This window comes from Malurus melanocephalus, unplaced genomic scaffold, assembly GCF_030028575.1.
Source record: "Malurus melanocephalus ecotype Western Australia unplaced genomic scaffold, MMel_1.1 scaffold_12, whole genome shotgun sequence".
NCBI lineage: Eukaryota > Metazoa > Chordata > Aves > Passeriformes > Maluridae > Malurus > Malurus melanocephalus.
The window spans coordinates 948,338-973,359 of record NW_026623244.1 but is presented as its reverse complement, the minus strand read 5'-3'; the positions used below and the strand labels follow the sequence as shown (position 1 = coordinate 973,359).

Sequence of the window (25,022 nt, the reverse complement as noted above, 5' to 3'; positions counted from 1 at the left end):
TGGCAAAAATGTCCTAAATTGAAGTTCAACGCAGAAGAATGAATCAGTGGTGCAGGACTCGTGGCAATTTTGATTGTTTTCTATACCAAATATGTTTTCTTCTAATTTATTTTCATTCATAATTGACTGTATAAGTTGACCTYCCATTAAACTGGAGCAGTAAAATAGTGCAGTTGCCCTCAGGAGATCTGAATTAATAATGTTCTTTTAAATGCTATGTTGCTTTGTTTAGCCATTGAGGCATCAGTAGGTAGAGGAGATGGGAGAGTTGATTTACTCTCAAGAGACTAATCTATAAGGTGCCAATATTAAATTTTAAATATTTAGTCTAAGGAAAATAGAACTAAAGCTTTACCTAAAGCTTGCTATGAACTCTGCTATGAATCTCTGTAAGAGTATTTTAGGACTCCTGTGAATGGTGAGGAAAGATGCATGACAGTTCATAAAAGGCATAATCTTGCTGATCAGCTTGGTGACTTGCCCTACAATGTTATCTTTATTTTCACACTATTGCAGTTTTAGCCTGATTAGAAGATACCAGATAAGGAAAAGGCAGTATCACTGTTTTAAACTCTGGGAAATGTGTCAAGGGGAAAGCTTTACAGAGTTCTTTACACCTACTGTCACTCCAGCTAAGTTTTCTGAGGAAATGGTAGTGCCAGAAAGTCATCTATAAATTGTAAACTGAGATAACTTTCTTGACTTAAATGGCTACTTCTTACTTACCTTTCCATTTTGTCTGCAGCAAGGAAATAATCAAAAGGAGCACAGCACATGTGTGTCTCACTTTTTGGGCRTATTTGCATCACTTGGCTTAAAATCAACATCACAATACTTAACTTATGAGTAATGTATTGTCTGTCTGTTGCATTTGGAATTAAAACTGCAGACAAGTTTGTGGAGGATAATTATAGAATGCTTGTGATCAGTCCTTGGTAAGGCATTCATCTTTTCTAAGGTGTGAGCATAGTTATATAAACTGTTTAAAACTCTTAAGTAAATAGGAAATAATTATTTGATTTTATTTATGTTTATTAAGTTCCTTTTTTTTAATGTCATCTGATATATCATATTTCATAGCTAACTGTGTAACTGTTTGGACTGTGGTTTCKTGTCTGGAGAGTAAAACTTCAGATTTCAGGCATGAGCTAATTGTGACCATTACATGTCGAAAGGATTTCAGAATGAAGTTTCTTTAAGGTCTTCTAACTTGGTGAAATAATTCTTCTGTCTTAAAGTCACATGCAGTCCATTTGATTAAATAATTCTGATATGGATTGTTAAGTTTTTTGGTGGGTTTTGTTTTGGTTTTTTAAAATTTTTTTTATTTATTAATAGTTTTGTAGACAATGTGGTTAAACCTTTGATCACTGGCAGGATCATCCAGTACTACAATCCTCCAAGTGCTCCAGAGCAATAGTCCAAAAATTCTATTCGTGATGACTCAAATTCCAGTTTTGACCACCCTATAAACAGTATTTAAGAAATAATTTGTTTGGTTTGTATTTGCAAATGCCACAATCTCAATCCCCAAATTGGGATTTCTTTTATTTCATTTTGTTGGTGTTTAAATKGAATGCATTTATGAGTTCCATGTTTGGCCATGACCCACGTTTTGAGAATCTCCTAAGATTATAAACATCATTCTGCTTCAATGGCAGTTGCGTCTGTGTTCAAGRGGAGTCTGTAATTAAACCCTCTGATTTGAGATTTTAAATACATTCCTTGAGACCCTGGTGGCTGAGGTGTCATTTATAAATACTTCTTCGGTCTTTGCTTCTTTGTGCTCCCCAAAAACCTTTAATTATATTCAGATTATACACAGAGTTGACAAATTCATAGTGTCTCACCTCTTTTGCCTATTGTCTTATTTTACAGTAGCTGCCAAATTAGTCAAATACAATGCTTGTGCTATCTTTTCTTTTGATACTGTTTGGATTGTTCCCGTTTTCCATGTTTAGTGATGGAAAAGCCATGAAATTTGCAGTTAGAGAGCAAAGCAGACTGAATTAATAGCACAGAAAGCAGATTAAATTAATAGCATAGAGTAAAAAAATAAATGATGTTTTACAATTTTTCTCCAAAACGATATAAACTACATATTTTCACTCCCGCTAATTAATTTTTAATGACTTTATAACATGATTACAGTGTGGAATGCTTGAAAGAAATTTTAACTGTCAGATATATCTCGAATGTGTCATGTGGAAACACAGTTTTTCCACATACAAATGGGAAGGAATTTTTTTAGAGAGAAGGAAGACCTAATACTTGCAGAAAATGTTTGAAGGATGTCAGGCAATAAAAAGTTGTCTAAGTAATATTAAAAAAAAAAATCTAGTAGGCTACTTCAAACAACTCTCTAATGGTATTCATACTTCAACAAAAAAATGAAGGTTTTACTGTAAATGTTAATTTTCCACTGGCATTTCACATTTTCTGTTGAATATGCTCTACATTCACAATACAAGCCAACTGAAGTATATGCAGAAGATTTACCTAAAGCAAACAAAAATGATATAAAACAATAATGTAATATCCTTTTAATATTTAATTCACCTATTCAAACGACCATATTTGGTTTTAGGATATAGCGTTTCTTGAAGGAGTTTTCAATGTAAAAGCAAGTTACAGTATAAAAGTTACAGATTTGTCCTTTTTTTAAACTATTTTGGATTGAGACTGGTTTTCAGTATTATTTTGTGGGACTGCGCGTGTGTACATAGAGAGATTAATGGAAGGCAGCTAAGCACAAATGGTGATTTGGAAGCTGAGAGAGACAAAAAGTATTTCCCCTTTGCCTTGCCATGTTTATGTTTTTTTGGCCATTTTCTAATTAGGTAATTACATATAGCCTTAAGCAAAAAATTGCTCAAACATAGATTCATGCTTGAATCAAGTTCCACATAAAATGATGCTTTAAGAATGTTCTGATTACCTGAGGCATGCCATTCTATGATATTATTTTAAAATTTTACTTYGTTTTCTGTGGAGAAGAACATGAGGTGAAAAAGTAGGATCATACTGCAATTTATCGATTAGTGTTTAAAATTTGCTAAATCTCTCCCTGCCACGGAGGACTAAGTGACTGTTACCCTAAAGTGTCCATTTTGAAAATTAGCCTGTTGTTTCAGAAAATCTGAAAACTAAGGAGGCCATTGTGAATACAGAAACTTTTATTATTTTCAGAAAGCATTTTTCKGAAGTTGCATTAATGCAGTTATTCMAAMTGARTGGRYGAATAAGAAGKGAAGTTTTTTTGGGGRGARCCATTACCCCAGAACTGAAGTTGTGSCTAGATCAGAATTGGTTTACTTGGCATGGAAGCAATGGTGAATTCCCATCTGAAGGCAGAATTGGGTTTTRATCTATGTAACTTGATGATGAGCTGGAGAAGACTGTCCCTTTGCTTTCTTCATATCTCCCCGAATGACATTTTAGATCTGAGACTTCCTTGTTTAAGGGGGACTTCAGAAATCGGGTTTGTCTCTAGAAGTGTTTAGTTGTAGCTATGATTCTGTAACAGTTTTCTGAGGAAAGTTATTGAAACTTTGTCAATGATACTGTAATAACTTGGCAAGACTTTCTGTGCAGTATTTTATTATTTCTTTATCTTTTAAGTTATGTTTCTCCTGAAACAGATTTATGCTGTAAAAACAAAACTTTTCTCTAACACACGTCTAGATTTTGCATTATAGAAGATAACTTTACACTTGTATTTCTAAACAGTATTTCACCAGGAAAAGAGTTAATACCTTTGTAATCAAAAGGTAGTAAAACCCTAATGGAGAAATGTTAAYTGAGTGCCTCAGCAAAAATTAGAATGTTGCAGTAAACCCTCATCTCCTTGACAGCCACTGTCTCAATCACGATTAATYCAATTCGTATGCTGCCTTTTTTAATTTTGTAAAGTTCAGTCATGTTCCTGCCCCACCTTCAGCTTTTCCTGTTTGAAGAGGCCCAGCCTTTTTAGTCTGTTTTTTATAAGACAACTGCTTGATCCTTTAATAATTTTGATTGTCCTTCTCATTCTCTTACTTGCTTAACTTCGGTGGATGGCACAAGTCTTTTAGTTCACCATTCAGGAAAACAGTYCTGGTTTTTATTGCTAGATAGTCAGAAGAACATGTCTGTGCAGATACAGCACACCATGAGCTGTGATTATTGTGGGGAAATAGGGTTGGAAGAGTTTGAACAGGAAAAGAATCCTGTTTATGCCCCAAAAGAAGCTTAAAACATCCCATTAATGTGGAGAAATGGATATTCTTAGAGTTAGCCAAGCTTTTTCACTCTTTCACCATTTCCAACTAGGTTTTGCTAATAGTGAGGATGTACTAACCAAGTTTTTAAGCAACCTGTCCGCTGTTTTGCGTGTCTCTGGGATGGGAAGCATGAAAGCTTAAAAATTACCATTTAAACAATACTGTCAAGTGTTTCCTGTTGGAAAACCAAGCTATCACTTGGTGATAGCTGGGGTACCTGAAAAATATCTCCTTTGCTCTTGTCTGTAGTAAGAATTTCAGACTGTCTCTGTAGCAAACGTAGGTGTTCTGGCCAGCTGAAGAACCCAGTAAGCTGATTGTTTATTTTGCATTTTACATTTGAATAARAAGAAACAAAAACCCCACATGRTGCCTTTAGCACTTAAAAGTGAAATATAAAAAGGAGCTCATGRACAGACTTCTTTCCTCTACTATTTATGGTCTCTATTTCAATGTTTATTGATGCTGTTGTAAATTTGTAGCTTTTGATGGCCCCATATAGGCCCTCACCTTTGAGCCAGTGCAATATAAAGAAGATTCTTTTGAATCTCTGAAAAGCACTTAAACAGTGTGGAGCTGTGATATGTACTAAATGAAACAGTCAACAACACACAGCTATCCAAAATTGTGCATTTTAGTACGTACAGGAGTGACCTTTGAATGCTGAGTGTCAGGGTCTTACCGTGACTCTTCTCCACCACAGTTTCCGACAGTGCAGCTCGATGTAGGCAGGGTTCTGGCAGTGGATTCTCCTTCCCACATCCTTCCTTGTGACAGGCCTGSTGCTTGCCAACTCCATGTTGATCTGGTTCAAGGAACTAAGCCACAAAAGCTGATTGTCCATGTAATCTTCTTGGCTACCCAGACCAGCTCACGGGAGGGCCAGACGAGAGACACTGCTAATGTAAGGGAAAATTGACAGGACAATTCTATTGAATTCAATAGTTGTCAAAGGGTGGCTTATCAATATTCTGAATATGTTAAGGTACATCGATTAATGCTTTTTGTCAGGACAAAAGGAAAAATAGACTTATTTGCTCTTGTTGTAGGAACCATTTGCTGGTAGCAACTRCTAATGAAAAGGTACTTGTGGTAAATGCTGCTGGTGGTGTTTTTTTCAGCTAATGGTTCCATTCCTTAGTACCACTGATATCCCTGCTAGGTGAATTTTGTTATGTAGGCATGTCTTTAACTGAAAATTAACTGTAAGCCTATGATCCCTGTTTTAGTACAGGTGGTGATTCCCTTTCCTATATTAGGTGTGCTAAAAAACTGCTAGAAAAGAATGAAAATTTTATAAGCCTTCTTATTTAGCACTAAATCGACTTTGTGTGAGGAAAGTACAGAAACCAAATTAAATTTCAGAGTGAGTATGGTGTTTTGAAGCAAGAAGTGGCTTTGATAATTTTGCAAAAGGAATGGAATTCTTCATTCCCTCTCACTGTACAAATATACAACAAAAGATAGTCCTCTGCTTCAAAAAGCTTTCAGCCTAATAATAAATTTAAAAATAAACATAAGAGAGAGGGAGAAKTAAAATAAAGAGATGAGTTTTCCCTTAATAAGACCTCCCCCTAAGAGCCGTGCAACATCACTTCTTGGAGACATGGGCAAAATAAAGCTTCCAAAGCTCCATTAAAARTAACATTGCCACACTGTTAAGAGAAGAGAACAGTTCTTCCTCTTGCAGTGTTTAACTGCAATGACTCTCAACAGTTCTGTCAGAGGAAGAGCAATGTTCCAATGTTACATGAGAAGCTTTCATCAATAAAAGTTTGTTAGTTGCAAATGTCTGAGTAAAACAGCTGGCTTKCCTAACCATATTTTGTGCATTGAGCTCTGCAGAGAGTTGAAGAATTTTGTCTTTATTTGTTTATCTGGGTTTTTGAAAAATAATTTTATCAAGTAATGTGATTATTCCCATGGCCATTTGTGTTTATCAGTTGCATTCTAGGTAAATTCTGAGCAAATTACGCTAATCACTAAAATGTCAAACAGCAAGTGCATAAAACATGAAAACTTGAAAAATATCACCATCAGCAGCGTGCTTCTAAATTAAAATTTCCTTTGAAATCTGCTGATAAGTAATAGGATTTGCATTCATGTAGTTTCTCAKAATAGTCAATTTTCATAATTGGTTAGTTGTTTAAATTCGACAATTAAAAAAACCCCAACAAACCAAACAGTTAATCTGAAAGACAGCATCAGAAGCAACATATTCCACTACTGTGCTGAATATGAATGAAGTTCATTTACGGAACTCAGGATGCTATTTTTGTGGTACTTGAATAGCCAGTTGTTAAGGAACACCAAATGTTTATTGAKATGGCTCCTTCTCATCTCTTGAGATGTGATATTTGCAGCTCAAAGGTAGCCAGCTCACCAGTTCATTTAAACTCTGTGAGGGACCTTTTGAGATTTCATTTTGTGCTTGTGAGGTGCTGTGTATCTTTAGGATTAGGGTTTACAACACAAGAGAAATTACTAGCAARCATAGATTGTGTAAGCATTAAAGAGCATATACCAGCAGAGTGAATTTTATAATTAATACAGTTTATTATAATAGGACTGGCTTGAAAATACAGTAAAGAGTGCTGAATGTGACTGGCTTAAGTCTATTGATTTCTTGTTGCTGTCTTTGCAGTTGGTTTGTGTTCGGTTACCTTAGAGATATGTAAATAAGRAACCAATGACTCCCCTCTAGGATTCTAAACCTTATTTTAAAAAATATATTAATGCCATAAATAGAATATTAATTCATTTCTGTAACTATTTTACTTAAAAGTCAGGGATGATGATTATGTACAGCTTTTTTTAATTACAACTTTCTATAGCTACTCAACTTCTTTCTTTTACTCCTTCAGAAATAGAGGAAGTTTCATTTTAACAGACTAGAGTATGAGCAACAGAGAATATATGCTTTGATAGTTTTGCAAGAACTGTTGCCARTTTCAGTGTGGTATTGATGTAGTCACATTTCCTTTCCCTCTGCTACAATTGTATCTGTAAAACACTTGAGTCGTAAACTGCCTGTATAGTTTWTATTTTTCCTCAAAACATATGAGTATACTGCATTTGTTATTGATTTTAGGAGAACAAAGAATGAAATGGGGTGATGATGGTTCATCTTGTTTAATTTAATCTTTCCCCTCTGGCTATTTAGCTGTGCTTATTGTGAGATTTGACTATRGTTCACATTGCAGTATCAGATTATACAGAACCTTTTCTCAAATTGCCCATATATTTGAGCTAGTAAGATGTTTACACTTAAAATGACAGCTAAGTTACACCTGTCATAGGTCATCATCTTCTGCAATAAATACATAAAATAAATTGTCTTAGTTCAGGTCTTTTAATRCCTTCCTTCTGCTATGTGAAATGTAGTTTTTAATAATATTCTTTACTTTTTTGACAGCAAGTTTTTTTTACCTTAATAACTGTGCCACATTGCATTTCTATGACTATGTAGTTTCCCTAGTAACATGTCAGAAGGCCTTTGTTGAAGTGTTCTTARTGTCTAAAGAAATTGTCATTTTTCYTTATTGTTTTGTTGACTTGTTCATATCCATTTAGGAAGGACAGAATTTTCCATGCTCAAGTCAGATGCACTGTTTGTTTCTTGTTTTGTCATAATGAATGGCTGTGCTGGGCCAGCAAACAGCTGGAGCCATCTTGCCTCTGATCTGGCTAAAAAGCTCTGGGCAGAGCAGATCTCAGTTTTGTTTTGCAGTTTAACTCCAAGGAGCTGTGGGTTGACCAAGCCACTCTATTTAAAAAAAAAATAAAAAAGGAATAAGGAGTGTGCTAGATTGATACTTGTACATCTGTGGATATACACTAGTCTGCAAAGTGTGAGTAAACAAAATGACTTTGTGCTTTGTGAAGCCAAAAGTGGTGTCTCTGTCTGCAGAAAGCTCCAGTGAGCTTTTACAGCTCCAAATGACTCCCTGGGAAAAGGGGTTASCAGGAGTAACTCTGGCTCTGAGCTCCAGTGAACTAAAGCTCGTTACAGATGTTAAATGTTTAGAAGCAAGATTATAACAGAATCCCCCTAGGTGAAGGAATCTGAGGTTTCTTACATCCTGTGTTCAAACAAATTGTAAAATCATCAAAAGCAAATCAWAAAATTCTCAACCTGGCAGTGGGATAATTTTCTGAAAAAAAACAACAGTCTGTACACAGCTACAGCTCTGATTTGTTGTTTGTCTTAATTCTAGTGAACAGCTGAAGTTAGTAACTRTGGTTTGATTAATAATTATTTCTTGATAATACTGTTTCTTGGAAGCATTCTTATTTTATGTCATTTGGAATAAAGGAGTGTTTATTAGTGGAATAAAGCCTGAATTTTAAGGTGTAGTCATTAAAATAAATTAGTAAGCATTAAGCATTATGTTGTTTTTTTCTAATGACACAAAGCCAAATAAATAACTGTAGGATGTTTGTAATCTAAGATGAAGATCCACTGTGTTACTGCCTTTCCTGGGAAGTTTTAAGTTAGTTTGGGGATGACATTGTTGCTGCTGGATAAAACTGAGAAAACCTCTGCCAGTGACTGTTAGTGTCCTCTGCAGGGGGAAGATATTGGCAAAGCAGCTTAGCACTGCAGGGATAAATCTCAATTTGTCACACCTCCCCCTGCTCAAGTTTAGGAGTTGATTGTAATGCGGTATTGTGTGTTTTAATGCTGCTTTGGCAAGTAGGATATACAGTTATTGTTACTGAATTTAGGCAAAAAATGCCACTCCTTTGCATTTACACCTCTGACACCACCTAATGCTTTAGAAACGTTTTCCCAATATTGTCAATTGTTTTTCCTTATTGTTTTTATGAATGCCATCAAGCAGCAAGAGAAGGGAAAATAAGATGTGTTATTTTAAAACATCATAGCTGTTTTTTTTCTTGGTTTTTTTTTTTTTTCTATTTTTTTATTCTGTTTTTTTAAATGTAGTTGCTTAAATTAGAATTATGCTGAAATCTGGTACCCTCTCCTCTGTTAAGTTTATTCTGAAGGATTGTTTCAGTTGTTTTGCACATATTTGCCAGTTCAGCCGAGGTACTTTTCAAAGATGAAATACAAGTATTCCTTCTAATTTCAGTGGCACAAAGTATGTGCAGTCAGGATGGGAACTCTGCTTAGCTAGTATACAAAGTACCACAGAAATAATGAGAATACTTAGCGGGAAACATGAGGTTAAACATGAAAAATAGATTTCATACCACTCCCAAAAATAACTTGTGGAATCCTCAGAAACCAACTGTGGAGGAAGCASAAGAACCACAGTTAAGTACGAAGTACAAGGATAATGTTAAAAGAGTGAAGTTGTCATGGAAACAGCTCCCAAACGAGCATAGCCACAAAGGCAGCACCAGACCACAGGATCATAAAGATGCTTCAGCAGTTGGGGTTGAACCCTGGCCTCCACTTTCTTAAGAACAGCATTTGCTTGTAGGAAATAGAGGCACTTTTATCTGTATTCCTCTTTCAGTGTTTTTCCCCCCTGGTATTAAACAGGGAAACTGAATTCAATTAACTTCTTTTTAAATAGAAAAAACTGTATAGTAGGGTAGCTGTGGTACATTGTGCAGGCTGGGAAAATGTTTGGCTGATCAGCTGTAGTTCAAGGATGTATCATCTTCTTTGGGAGAGACTGTCCTTTCATTATCTTTTGAATAGATCTTCTGTGATGGGCACTTCAAGTTTTAGCAGGTATAATTGAAGTTAGCTGTTTTTGAATTCCTTGAGCCAACCATATCTGTAATTAAATAATTTCAGTTTTTTATCTCCTTTTAAAAAATTTTATTCTACTCAATTTTCAAACATTGTGCAGTGCACAAACAAAGACTGTTGCAAAATAACTTCTTTTGAAATGACTGGCTCATCTTAATTTCCAGAAATCTGTGGAGGTTGCTGTCTTCTTCATTGGCTAAACTTGTGATTTACTGTTAAACTTATGGCTTAATGCAAAAGTAGCTATTTGCTCTTGAATGCAAAGTGGTATTGTTAATTACCTTTTTAACATTTAGTCTTAGAATTAATGCTGTCTTTTATCTGACTGAGGTAGACTTCTTTTCTAAAATTTACTGATAAAGGAAACCTTTTTGAAAATAAGTTTGAACACTTGATACTGATCAATCATGCATATTTTTTTCATTTCAGWATGTAGAGGACAATATTAAATATAGCATAGGAAGCTTACACAAAACAAAGTCCAGTATAGTTGTTTCAGTAGGTCACACTACTTCTTATATTTTTATTTGATAAAGCTGCTAGAATTTAAAACTAGAGGATTTTTTTTCCCTTAATTCATATGTTTTAAGAAAGATTGAAATCTCTGCTTTGCAGTGGCTGAGAGAAACAGCTCCTGCCTTTGTGTTGTACAAGGCCAGCTTTTCAGCGCTGATTACCCAGGCACCATCAGAAAACTTGCATGGAGCTAGACCTGACAATCCCAAGTTTACACAAAAGTGGAGCTTTTTATGTGGAAAAACATCTTTTGCTGAATAGGGATGTGTGTATTTTTCCCCTTTTGACAACTTTGATGGTCCATGATTATGACTATACGGTTTTGTTGAGATGGATGAGTCAGAAGAAAAAGCTTCTTAATTGATTTGTTTTGCTGCTTGCAAAACATGCAGTGGGGTTATGTAACATCTCACAAGAGATCAGGCATCAGGAGGAAAGGTGATGAACAATTTTCTCTCTCACATCTCAGCTTTGTTCCTGGCTGGCTGAACAAGAGGCAAAAGATGTACTTAACTTTTTTTCAGTTGTAACTATTGTTAAATTTTTAAAGCTGCATTGCTTGAAAATGCAGAGGAGATGCACAGTTGGGAAGGAAGCTTTTGCTTGCGATAGGAAACTGAAACAGCTCCTCACAACCAAGGCTGAAACTTCATATTGGTCATCAGAAGATGAAAGGCTATGTGTTATCTCTGAGCTGTAATCCTATTACTCTGGAACCGTGGCTCTGCTCTCCCTGCTGTCCAGGGCTGGGAATTCGCAGCTTCTTGGCCTAGTGCCCAGATAGTAAACCTGCCTTTTAATATTCTGCTGTCAGTCTCTTCACAAACCTTCTGCCTGTAGAACTTACATTCAGTTATATGATACTGTGCAAAAATCCGGCATTGTTAGCAAGGAGTCACTCATTTCACATACTTGTAGGTCCTGGTTTTGTGTGGAATGGTTATTCTTTCTTGAGGTGTTTTCAGATTTGTACATTGTCATTCTAATGTAAGGGATGTAGGTTCAGCGAAATTAATTTGAAAGTTGTAATTTTTAAGGGGATGTATTCTGTACAAACCTGCAATCCATCTTGATCAAAGATCTTTAACTTAGAATTGTGTTTTTCTGTGCTTTGACAGCTGTGGAGACCATGCCATCCATTGCAAGAACCATTCTGARACATACAGCTTGTTATTTCCTTGTACATTCTCTCTCCTTACGTTAAAATGTTTGCTGTAGCTACCTTCAATACATAATCCAAATAGGAGTTTTGCTGCAAGGATTGCAATATTTGTGTGTTGTTGCATGTAATAGTTAATAATATCCATGTCRTCTTGCATTAGACAGATCTTGAGGGAATGAGTTACTCCAATTCGGTTTTCATCTATTATGTATGTATCTTTTGAAAAGATCAAATTTTGTTAATGAATCCTTTTCCCCCTTTCTTCCATGTCTCCACATAACCATTGAAAATGCCAGTTTGGATTTCTTGGCATAGAACTGAGGTTTAAGTCACTTAATCATAGAGGCAGAATCAAGTATATTTAAGCAGAGCATTTGGAATAAATTGACTTGGTATTTGAGAGCTAAAATACAAGAAGAAACTGCTGGGCTATAGCTATTCAGAAGTTCAACCCTTTCAAAATACATCCTGTAATATGAATGGCAAGTTGACTTTAAATGTTGGTGTACCCAAATGCAGAATTTCCATGTGCAAATCAAGACTGTGTCTACACAATCATTTTTGCTCCTGCTCTGACCTTTGGAGAGCATTAAGTGGAAGAAGAAAGACTACAGCCAAAGTTTAGAAAAAACAAACATGCCCACACAAAATTGCAAGTGCTCTTTGTTTCTCCTAATCCAAAGAGGTTTTTTTTTCTCTGTACAGTACAGTGATTCATAAATCTTAKGCATGAACAGTAATATCCTTTCCTACACAGTTCATAGATGGGTAGTTTATATAGAGTGCATTGTGAGGTGGAGATGACTAACGCCTTATTCAAAAAGAACTTTAAAAGATATAATTTTTTTCAGGTGTAACTTGATGCATATTTTAAATGTTTCTTCAGTCGTCAGAAATACCCAGTGGAAATATGCTAATTCTAAAGATTTTTTCTTTTAAGGGCTTGAAAAACATCTGGATCTAGACCTACAAAATTTTAATATTTTAAGTCAGAACAAAGGCAAGCATTTGTTTTGTTTATAATTGTTAAGATGCTCATAAAGATAACCGTATTGTCTCTATAATAACTCCTGGTTTGTAATGAGGTGTTTTAATAGAGCTGCCAGAAGGGAAGTGTACTCAGAGCAAATTTCTAGTYACTTCAAGCAAAAGGATCTGGGAAAAATCAAAATACAAAGTGTTCTGTCAGTAGAAAAAAACCAATATATGCTATAAATGCMGCAAAGGCCTTAGTGTGTAACCATTCACACAAACTTACCAATGCCTTTCTTGCTCAAAGGTGAAACTGAATCTGAAAGCAATAACATCTGTATTATCACCTGATGTAGTGGTTTTATTTAAACAAAATATTACTGCCATTATATAGTTTGCTAGCAAATTTGTGTAAAAATGAATTTCAGCTTTTTTTTTTTTAAAGGATCCTTTAAGGAAGAGTGTGTGGCCATGCATGTTTCAAAAATAACATTTGAGTTAAAATTTGAGTTCTTTAGAAAGATGCCTTAAAAACCATTTTTCTGCACATGTAAAKCTACCAAGTCTAATTCTGTTGTGGTCAGACATCTGTTTCACTTTTGGTGTTTAATTTACAGTGCAGCTCTAAAATAGGAAGGTTGGTSTCTCATTCTTGCTACAAAGCATGAAACCAAAACAAATGTTGTTTGCGTTACTAAGCAGACCTTTTCCTTTTTATTATTAGAMTGTGTGTTGGAAAACTTGTCAGTAGTTGGTTTTCAAATGCTGTTATACAGATTCCTTATCTTTGTTGTTAAACATGGGAGGGCAAATATTGAGGTTGGGAAGATATGGTTGTTTTTTGTTTTGGAAAGAATATTGAGATAAAAAGGAATGTAATGGAAAACCTTTACCCTCAACATGAGATGAATCAGCTGAGACTCTGCTTTATAAGTGTGTTTTGCTGTTACTGCTGTTTTACTGAATGTTAATATAAATGTTTATCTTTAAATATTTTATTATCTTTTGCCACATAGAGAGAATTATTTATAGTTGTACAAGTAATAATATTTAGACCTTCAAAATTCTTAAGAATTCTTACTTGCTGTCTGATACCAGCTTTTGTCTGATGCTGCTATAAAGTCATTAGGTGACAAAGCTCAGGTTTTGGGATTTTTACTGTGTCCTGTCCTGGGATCATCCCAAACAGGCTTGGGGCCATCCAGGCAATACTAGCAGAGAGACAGGATGAACCACCTTGTTATGCTTCACATCAGAAGTTGGAATTGCCCCTGCAGGTCCATGTCTTTTRCTGTTTTGTAGAGAGCCTGTGTCCCTACTTGCCATTTAATTTCATTTGAATGTCAAAAATTCAGTGGAATAAATGTAGGACTTTGCTTTATGATTTTCACATACAATAGGTGAAGCAGACTTTAGTCCTGCACTTCCTTTATTCAGAGGTAACCATTAAAAATGTCRCTACTTGACAAAGTAGTGTTTTTGTGATGGCTTGAGAAAATACACCTTCTATTTAAAGCTTGCTGCAGCTTGTAATTGAGCATTCCTTCAAACATAACTCACAACAGAATTACTAGATAGTGTATATATTTTTTTATGATTAGGTTTCAGTAATATTCTGTTAATAAGCAGCATTTCCTGGTTTCTGAAATGTTTTGCTATTTGAGTAAGTTACCCAAATTGTCTGTGATTTCTTGCGTTTGAAAAAAGGCAAAGAATATTTAAATGCGTGGCAGAAATGCTTCTTCTTTTCCTTGGGTACCCAAAGTCTTGTTTTCCCTTTGTTTTACTTGTCCTGTAGTTGTCCATRTCACTGCAGCAGCACCAGGTCCCAGGTCTGAAGATGAGAAGTGCCAGAGTAGAGCTGGCAGCAATTCCAGTGCTCCACCTTCCAYGAGTCCCATTTGTGGGATTCCTCCCAGGCTGCTGCAGCAAAGGGAGCAAAATGCCCAGACAAACTAATGATGGCTTGGCAGCTCTTGAAGCAGGGAGCTTGCATACAGCCCCTGGCTGAAGAGGAGCAAGCTGCWGGTTCCTGGGGGAGGATCTGCTTCYCTGTGTGGCTTTGGGAACAGCAGTGCTGCCACAACGTGGGGAGAGTCAGAAGGGCAGAAATAGAGGGTAGAGGCTCCTTCCTACTCCTTGCTAACTGTTAATAGSTGGTGTTTGAGGAGCAGCACATCTTAGTAAGGCACTAATTATCCTGAGCTGTTGACTGCATGATGATGGTTTAAAGAATGTGGTGAGAATGAAGTATTTTTATGTTCTTGTCTTTCATTGTTTCTTGATCTTGAGAAAAGTTTTTAAACCCTTTTTCTGCTAGATTTCATCTCCTCTTTAATATGCAGGTTTCTCTTTTTGTAGAGAAGGAAACTAGAGGCAGGAAAATTGTACCGAAGTGCCAAGAGAGAGGGTTGGTTTATTTGTGGGGTTTTTTTTTTTTTTGCTGGTGCCAGTTGTCTGGTGAAAGTCATGTATACATTTCCTGTGACTTTTCTTTTACAGGCTCAGAACAAAGAAACAAAAGTTCTGGCTGCTGCAAAGGTGATAGATACTAAATCAGAAGAAGAACTTGAAGATTATATGGTGGAGATTGATATTTTAGCATCTTGTGATCATCCTAATATTGTCAARCTCCTAGATGCTTTCTACTATGAAAACAATCTGTGGGTAGGTATTTTTCCTTTTCTAAATACTTCTGCTTATTTGAAAAGGTTATTGAAATTACACTTTTTTCTTAATCAAAATATCATTTGTCAGTCAGATTTCATCTGGGTTGTCACTGTTGGGATAACTACTCACTTTCAAAAGTAATTTGTAATTTGTGAGTATGACTTAGGAAATTGTCACTATAGAATTGTGCTACCCTGAGTCATTTGGTCAGGGGTTTGAATCTAAAATGTGCAAATTAGCAGTTTATTTTGGTGTATTGAGAGAGTTCTCAGCTGGTGCTTATTTGTACCAGCAGGACTCAGATTTTAATTATGTTAGCACGATTTAGAGTGAGATTCAGAATTCACACCTGAAAAACAAATAATGTTCTGAAAAGGTCAGCCTGTGAAGTATGTGCTTTAGATGCCAGTGAGTTTATTGGCACTCCAAGGAAGGGCAGTTTACCAGGACCTGAACCATAATTAATTTACTTGAACCCTGGGTATTTGTACCTTGACATGCAGTGAGYGTACGTAGTGACTGCACGTCACTGCTGTGCCACATCCTGTGTGTTTGCTTGGATGACTTTAGCTTTGACAATACAGTTTGTGCTTTTTAGTCATCCAGTGCAATATTTATAGGTGCTTTTGGAATGGTGCAAAGAATACATAGTTGGGTTGTTTTTTTGTTTTTTTTTTGTTTAATAAGAGTTCATATTTCAAAAAGATACCTAAAACAAGTAAAAGAAATTTTTTTTGAGTCTTACAAATAAGTTCTGTCCTTTGAGTAAATTGTGGATGTGTAATACTACGTTTTCTAAAGCACATTAATTTTTCTAAGCTCAAAACTTGGTGATCTCAATGCAGAGTAAAATGATATTTTATAAAACAGTGGTATAGCGAAAAAATTTCTGTGCATGAAAGCAAGTATGCATAGAGGYACAATGTAAAACTGAGTGGGTAGGTTTCACTGGCAGAATGAAGATAGAAGTAAATATTTTGAGAATAAAATTGTAGCTACATAGTTAGAGTGAAATGCAGGGGCTTGAAAGCCACAAGCTAATGATCTGGTAAATAAACAGTATTTAGTGGGGGCAAAAAAGAGAAGAATAATAGTTGGACATTAAATGCACTTTTCCTTTCCAAGTTTAGAAACATGATTTTTCTAGCAAATAGACCTTTGTCAGATCAAACTGCAAATGTTAGAGAAATAAATTCTTTATGTACTCTTTGTGTACAACTTCCCCCACTTAACTACTTGGCACATAGAAGCATGTAAATGGAATAATGTTTATAGGCTTTACAAAGAGCTGCATTATTTAATATTATATTATATATAATAATATTTGCTGGTGCCATTGTTGTGGGGATTAATTGCAATAATAATTTAATGTATCTGTGACATAAGGGGTGTATATGTAAGTGCTGCAGTACAAGGTACACCTTGAGGTTTCCTCTCTTATGGGCAATTATACTCTGATTTCAAAAACTATTCTACAGAAAAAAAAAATGTAGATTTCCAAGAATATTGACTTGAGTTTGACAAGAAATACTCCTTAGCTGTCAGACTGAATGTTACAATTCAATATTTAAAGTTCCAATTAAAAGGTAAAAAACACATAAGGAAGAGTGAGGTATCAGTCTTGGATGACCTTTCCTCTTTCTTGCTCTCTTCATTCCCTTTGTCTCCCCTCTTTCTCCTTTGTGTATGTTCTTTTTGTCTTTCATGTCAGAACAGTCTGTGCTGAGAAATAACTGCAGTATATTTTTGTTTCAAATGGAAATTTAGAAGTGCAGATGGACTTGTTCTAGTATTAYATTCTGGGATAAAGACCTTAATGTATTGTAGACATGAATGAAAATAAAGGAGAATTAATGTAAACATCTGAATTTAGTAATTTTCAGTAGCTTTTAAGAGTATTTTTCCCCATTTTCATCTCATCTGAAACAATATAGGAGATAGCATCAGCTACTGGAAATCATTTAGCTCTTSGACTTTTCAGTCGGAGAGATTATAGTATAGAAGTAGAGCTTAATAACCGAGAAATGAGTTTTCAGGGATTATGTAAATCACATTACAAGGAGTAGGTTTAAGCTGACTGTGTCATTATGTTTTATAAATTTTATTATACTGTTTTATACTTGAATTAAAACTTTTGTCTGAGGGTCTAGAGACATTTTTTCAAAAAGTTTGCTTTAGCAGCACAGCCCTACTTTTAGCTGGGTAACAGTACCAGTATTCTGCAGGTTAGTAAAATAATACGTTGAGGCCAAATAGTCCGAAACTCTGATCTTCCAATAATGCTCCCTTAATCAATGATTCAATTAAGTGGAACTATTTAATTCCTAATTTCTATTTTTTTTGTTTATATACAGATCCTGATTGAATTTTGTGCAGGAGGAGCAGTAGATGCAGTAATGTTGGGTAAATAAGTTGTTTCAGCTAATAATCCTAACACCTTAAAATGGTAATATGTACTGTAAGACTTGTTTCATATGTATATTGTTTTGATATGCAAATATTTATGTAATTGGTGTGCTATATGTTTTGAATGTTGGGGTTTAAAAATTAGTATTTTCACCTGTATATTTCATTTTTACAATATTTATTTACTTTCCTAACCACATTTTTGTCTTGATCCTTTAAGAGAATGTGAAGAGTTGTTCTCTGCTCATGGAGCTCTGTGTYATAACATAATCTGTATGAGCCCTTTTCAGGTTCTCATTCTTCCCTTTCCACTGCCACCTCCCAAACTGTGTTGTGATAATTCTTTATATTGCATCTACAATGAAGTTAAGGGTTTTCGGTGCCTATTCCTCAAATTAGGTGAATGCTAATTGCAGTAAGTAAAKGATCTGGTGTTTAGCATCTCTGTGAACCACACAAAAGAACCARTCTCTAAACTATGTAGCATTTTCASAGTTCACATAGGTAGGTATACATAATTCATACTGAGAAGGGGGTTGGGTTCAAGGAACAAAATCTTCACTGGAAGGAGCAAATASTCTAAGATAGATTTTTTTTCTGACATGTGATGCTTAGGATCTGTCAGATTAATTAGTTTTCCCATATATTACTATAGTGTTTGCTATGAACACATAGCGTAAAATGCAAAAATGTTGTGATTATTTCYGTCTCTCTCTTGTAGAGCTTGAAAGGCCGTTAACAGAGCCTCAGATCAAAGTGGTGTGCAGGCAGACACTGGAAGCACTGAACTACTTGCATGAGAATAAGATCATCCACAGAGATCTAAAAGCTGGCAATATTCTTTTCACATTAGATGGAGACATTAAACTAGGTAAGCATGTTGCAAAAGTCTTTCCTGGAACTTGTCATGGTCTTTTAAATGTGTTTTCCTTAGGTTGTAGTTTATCAGAGTTCAGTATTTGCCTACTGAAGTACCAGTCTGTGAAGGAGAGGTTTTTCAGAYGCAAGTGGTTTGGTACTATCAAGGGAAAAACCAAAAAAGCTTGAGCACATATCCTGATTATACTTGTCACATATTTCATACTTCAAAATCAGCACAGGTAGAAGTCATGGGTCTTACTGTTTCTTAGTATAAAGTTCCTGATTATGTTTACCTTTACTCTGATAACATCAGAACTTCCCTTTGAAGTTGTGAGTTTGAAAAAGGAACATTCTTCACAATCACCTAAAGTCAGTACCTTGTACTGTTATCTCTTCCTTTATTGAGAGAGAAGTAATAAACTTAATTACCCAGCTTAGTTTTTCCATGCCTTTTTCAATGGTTTGTTGCACCAAAATTAAGACAGAACAGTCTGGAGTGTAATTAATACAAGCCTACTGTTGTTGGTTTCCGGTCTTTTTTTAAATTCTAAGTTTAAGCAGTCATCCACATTTTTACTCTGATGAGGATTCCTCCATGCAGAACTGACAAAGGGGCTGCTAGTGGTGAATAGCATCCCTTCATTCAGCCAGGAAGGGGCAGGAATTATCTGGATCCACTTTGTTTCAGGGGCAAATGTGTATAAGCTGTCAGCCTTTACCATGGCTCTACCCATGGCATAGTTCCATGATATCCCTGTGTGTGCTCAGGTTTCAAAGCCTTCCCTCTGAATGCAGTGTGATCAGCTGTATSTTTGGATGCACAGAGGGCAAAGGTAAGGAGAATCAGAATATTGCCACGGGGAGCTGGGGCTCTAAATTCGCAGCCTCGATACAAACATTCCTTTTAAATGAAAGCAAGATATGTCCAAATTCAGAAATATCTCTCCTAACTCATATTGATCAGTCTCAGCAAGGTACAGTGTACCTTCACTATTAAGAAACTGAGAATATTTAAGAACCTGCTTTGCTATATTGATCAGTTCAGTGTGTTTGTGCTTTTTCATGCATCCCTTTGTACAAGATTATTGCTGGTACACATAATCCTTGCTTCTGGCTTTCTTTTAGTCCGCAGAGTACTAACTTTACTGCAGWGTAAAGTTACTTTTCTTCAATGCCTGAACATTTAGTGAGGCACTGGGGGGTCATAGACCTGATTTTTAARTGTATTAGAATCCCTGTCTTAGTTTCTTGGCACTGCTGTAAAAGAAACCACAGATCATAGCAGGAGTCTCATGGTCAGAGACTCATTTGTTTCAGTTCATTTCCTCACATGACCTGGCTTCTCCTCATACAGACTTGGAACTATTTTAAGATTTTGTCAAGCTTAGCTGGTACACAGCACCTTGCAGGCTGTCAAGATACTACTTAACAGTTSAGACCACAGGGAGATTTCTTCCACACGTGCATCTGGTGATGCATTCAGRTTTGCTAATTAAGATTTCTAAAAAAAGGCTTGCTTTAGTTTTGAAGAATGTACAGCATCCTTTGAAGGAACATGTTACTCCTTTTAAATTACTTGTGTTTGGATTCTGTTATACAAAGAAATGGCTAATTCCTTGTTTTACAGATRTGTGAATGGCAAGTAAATTTATTTCATTGCATTTTATTTTTRTAAGGATATGACTTTTCTTATTTCAATACCTGTAGTCCCTCAAAAWTTCAGGTTTTGCATTTGAACTAGTAGCTCTTAGTCCTTATTTTTTTCCACAGAGCAGAATTAGACTTGTCAAGTATAGAGCCCATCAAGTATTTTTGTACAGATTAAAGATGGTAACATATGGCTGTTTGTCCCTTTGCTCTAATCTCTAGATCTCCATTAACAAAATTAAGTCTATAATAAGCATATAACACTTATTTAAATGTCTTTTTTTTAAGTGAGAGATATAGTGCTTTATAGACAAGTAATTGCAAAGACATGAAGTTGCTGTTTGGGTAGATATTACATCAAACGTGCATATGTAAGCTTTCAGATACTGTAAAGTGAAAAGTCATGGGGAAAGAAACCTGTAAGATAAAGGGAAAATGTAACTTCATAAAAATTTGAGTCCTTAAATTAAAAATTGAATGAGTTGTTGAATTAATGAGGTAGTTGATGCCATGTTTGAGGAAGACAGACTTCATAGGGTATGAAGAAATTAATTTCTAATCAAAATAATTTACTGCACTTTTTCCTACAGTGAATGCRTATTTTGCTTTTGTCAGCTTAAGAGTACAATTACGATTTGGGTTTTTTTTTTAGAAATGTAGAATAAGTTTTATGCTATAAATCTTTTATGCTATAGATCTTTTGTTATACATGCTGTAAGACTCTGGCACTTGGCTATCTGAACAYATTTTTATCTCACTTTGAAGTTTTAATACTGCTGAGTGTTTGCTCTGGAACATATATAATTTTAAAAGACTCCTGTATAATAAAAATATATAATATGCTTTCCAACACCCCATTAATAGTATTTTACTGTTTGCTTTAAGCGGATTTTGGAGTATCAGCTAAAAACACCAGAACAATACAAAGAAGAGACTCTTTTATTGGTACACCATATTGGTAAGTGCACTCTTTTGCTGACTTTTTAGTAGRAACTAATATCTTAATGTTACTTTTAATTTAATACTACAAGCTTGATAAATGCTGTGGAAATATATTGATGGTAGAAGGTGCTTCTAGAAATGCTTCAGTGAATGTCTGTGTTTAGAATTGTTCTCAGAASAGATCAGAAAGTGCTTTCTAATTTGGAACTTCATTGCTCTCTTTGCAGGATGGCTCCAGAAGTAGTAATGTGTGAGACCTCTAAAGACAGACCTTATGATTACAAGGCTGATATCTGGTCTCTTGGCATCACTTTAATAGAAATGGCTCAAATAGAGCCACCTCATCAYGAATTAAATCCCATGCGAGTGCTGCTGAAAATCGCAAAATCTGATCCGCCGACATTGGCACAGCCTTCAAAATGGTTTGTATTTTACTGACACTTTTCCCACCCCAATTTGAGTACAAGGCATGCCAAGTTGTCTGTTTGCTAAACTTGATGAGCACAGCCCTGGGGAACTTTGCGGTGTAGCTTTTTGCATTAAGGCAGGTACATACAAGCTCTATATATGTTTGTACCTGTGTGTATACATATAAACGTATTCTCACACAATTGGAGCTCTGTTTTTTTGTCATAGTTCTGTATAGAGGCTTTTGTACAGAAGTATTTTACAGGTTTTGCATTAAAGTGTATGTGAAATTGCTTTTTTACAAATGCAGTTACAGACCTGAAGGCCATCTAAAAGACTGGGTGAAAGGAAACTAAAGCATTTTTACACTAAGAAAGTATTTTTAAAAGCCATTATCTATTTGGTCAATTTAATATTTTCATGTGATTCCATTAGTGATATAGCTGATGAGGTGTATTAATAGTCCAAAGCAAAAAGTAAATTCATCTATTAATGGACCTTAAAAAAACCTTGTAAAGATTGTATTTGTGCTGTATTGGTCTTGGCATCTTGTACTCTCTTTGTGTTTTCCTAAATCAATAGAAGGACTTGGGGTTGCAGTGCAGATTCATGTGAAGCTAAAGAATATATAAAGTTTATATCTAGTCTGATGTTAAGACAGAAGAACAACCACTGCCTGTTTGCCTGTTGTGTAGGTCATCAGATTTTAAAGATTTTCTGAAGAAGTGTTTGGAAAAGAATGTAGATGCAAGGTGGAGTGCAACTCAACTTCTGCAGGTAGGAAGAGTTAACTGTTCAGAACCGTTGTTTAAAGGTATAAAGCATATCTTATACTCTTTAAAAGCAGAGCAGTATTATAGTAATTACTTAAATATTTTCAAATTAAATGTTGTACATGGTCTGTTTTTAAAACTGATCCTTATTTGGTAAAATTTGATTAAATGGTACCAAGCACAGATCAAGTTATTGGTTTAATAGATTTTGATGTAAAATAACTAATTACTTTTTTAAAGGAATTATACTTTGATGCTTAGACTGGATGAAGGAGTTACTTACGTCTGTAGCCAGTTGCTGACAGGTGTTTTAAAAGCTTTAGTGCTCAGCCCTCCTCTGTAATGCTGTCACTGCACAACAGCTGAACAGGAATAGATGTGACCAGGTACATTTGATTGTRTTTAACGTCAGCATCCATTTGCTTCATCCACAATCCATCTGACACATACTGAATAGATTTGAGCAGCAGGGCCAAGCAGAGAAGAAGATTCAGGCAGTAGGAGAGGAACAGMTACCTGTTGGCTCTTAAAGAAAAGGATAGAATTCTAGTTCATGATAGGAAAGTTGTTGTAAAGACAAAGCACATTTTTTTTCTAGAAAGAATATTTTCTAGRTAAAGCTTGTCAGGAAATAATTTAACTGTGGAACTGAAATGAAACTTAATTCCAGGAAAAATAACCTTTTTAAAAAYCTTTCTACTTCTATCCTTTGGATTGTGAAAAAGGTCAGTATAAATGAATCATTTGTATTTTTAGCAWGTTTGTTAGACTACTTATACAGTAAATTTGAATACAAATGTTTTGATTTTTAAGACTTCTTATGATTAATGTTAATTGTGAATCTTCAAATGTGAGAGAACCAAAGTAACACCTCTCTGAAGTTATATTTCTTTCAAGTTATGGCTTTCCCACTGTGAACTAYGAAGTCATCACTTAATATTGTACTTACTTTTTTTGTTTTCACAAGCATCCATTTGTTACTGTTACTTCAAATAAACCAATAAGAGAATTGATTGCAGAAGCTAAGGCTGAAGTTACAGAAGAAGTTGAAGATGGTAAAGATGAGGATGAAGAAGAAGAAACAGAAAATTCTCTGGTCAGTTTAAAATTTACTTTTTTGAATATGCAGTCGCCTACTTCCCACAGAAAATTCCGTTTCGGATTAGCTCAACTTTGGCTTTCAGTCTTCTAAGAATAATATTGTAAGTGTATTCTAGCCTAATTACAAAATAGGTAATCAGCAATTTCAAAATTAGCATGTTTGAACTCCTTAAAAACTACTAATAAAAGCTAATAAAGGCTAACATCTTTATTTTTTGTATATATATGTGATATTTAAAAAATGGGATACTGATTTTTATGTGAATGGTTTTAAGCCATAATGACTGGGTGAATGTGTATTCCATGAAGTGTTTAAAAGATTGAGAAAGTTATTTGACTATTATGCTGTAAACTAAATTAACGATTTTACAGCATGGCTATCAAAGAAAAGGAAAAACCCACATATTTAAAAATGAATGTATTGTAAGGATGCATAAGACTCCCAGTGTGAGTGGGGYTGCTCAGAGGGAAAGCCCTGATGTCCAGGCTGCAGAGTGCAGGCGCAGGAGCCTCCATTCCCCCCTCACCCATCAGCACACTCCTCACGTCCCCTGGCCTTCTTACCATGTTCCCAGTCCACYCTGCAATCTCTAAAGGTGCATTCCCACCAGCTTCCCTCCTCTGGATCACCCACCACCTCCTTCTGCTGATGAGCTGCTAATTCATCAGTCCCAGGAGGGCTGGAGTGAAGTCCACCCTGGGACTCAAACAACTATCTCCCAGTGTTGTAGGAAAGTGTGAGGGAGAGGCCTTCACATTATTTACTTGGGGTAGTTTTAAACACTCCTGGGAGATCAACATTAAAATTCTAGAACAGTTGCATAAAGAAATATTTGAAATGCCATTCTGACTTAAAAAGCATTGTTTTTTGTATTTTGGGGAATCCTTAAGGTAGGAAATGCACAATCAAACCTGTGCTTGCTGCAACAGCTAACCTAGGATGTTCCCATGGCAAATCAGAAGCTTGATCTGCAAATTACAGGGTTCTGACAGTAACTACAGACAGACAGATACTGCAATCACTTTGAAGAGTGAAAGGGCAATTGTGGTTAAAATGWTGCTTTATTACTATATTCTTTTGGATATCTGTATGGAATCTGATAACATTCATTCATATTGAAGCAGCAGCAGTTTCTGCAGTGAGGTAACTGTTTCTGTTCTAGTTCTGTACTGCCACTTAATCAGATCTGCTGGAGATTTTCACCATTTTATGGGGTTTCARAGTGATTAAAACAAGATCAAAAGTTTTCAGGCGTTTTTAGCAAAGAACACCAAGTGAAGCAGAAAAAGGTCTTAATATTTCATTTTATCAGTGCTGCAGTAACTAAAGCTGCAGTTTCTTGCTTGCCTAGCTGGCACAAAGTTGTGTCTTTCAAACCCAACTGTAGCTGGGATTGTTGAGGAACTGAACTGATAAAAAAAAAGGAATATGAAAAGAAAAAGACCCTTGAAGAGTAGCTGCWGACCATGATCCTTTTCCCTTGATCACAGTGAAACTTTCTGGTCAGAGACTGCAGTTCATGCACTTCTGTGATAGTCCAAGGGAAGGACTCTGAGGTTAACAAATTCATATA

The 25,022-nt window shown here is 35.5% G+C and overlaps 1 protein-coding gene across 3 annotated transcripts in view; it reads left to right on the top strand.

Moving 5' to 3' along the window:
• The window catches only part of SLK (STE20 like kinase), a 49,813-nt gene that overhangs the window by 5,767 nt on the left and 19,024 nt on the right, over window positions 1-25,022 (top strand). For all 3 annotated transcript variants that reach the window (XM_057379442.1, XM_057379451.1, XM_057379434.1), the window contains exons 2-8: window positions 15,143-15,307; window positions 17,665-17,713; window positions 18,438-18,587; window positions 21,110-21,182; window positions 21,394-21,588; window positions 22,270-22,351; window positions 23,315-23,443. In XM_057379442.1, the coding sequence (XP_057235425.1) occupies window positions 15,143-15,307; window positions 17,665-17,713; window positions 18,438-18,587; window positions 21,110-21,182; window positions 21,394-21,588; window positions 22,270-22,351; window positions 23,315-23,443 (843 nt within the window). The remainder of the gene's footprint in view (window positions 1-15,142; window positions 15,308-17,664; window positions 17,714-18,437; window positions 18,588-21,109; window positions 21,183-21,393; window positions 21,589-22,269; window positions 22,352-23,314; window positions 23,444-25,022) is intronic.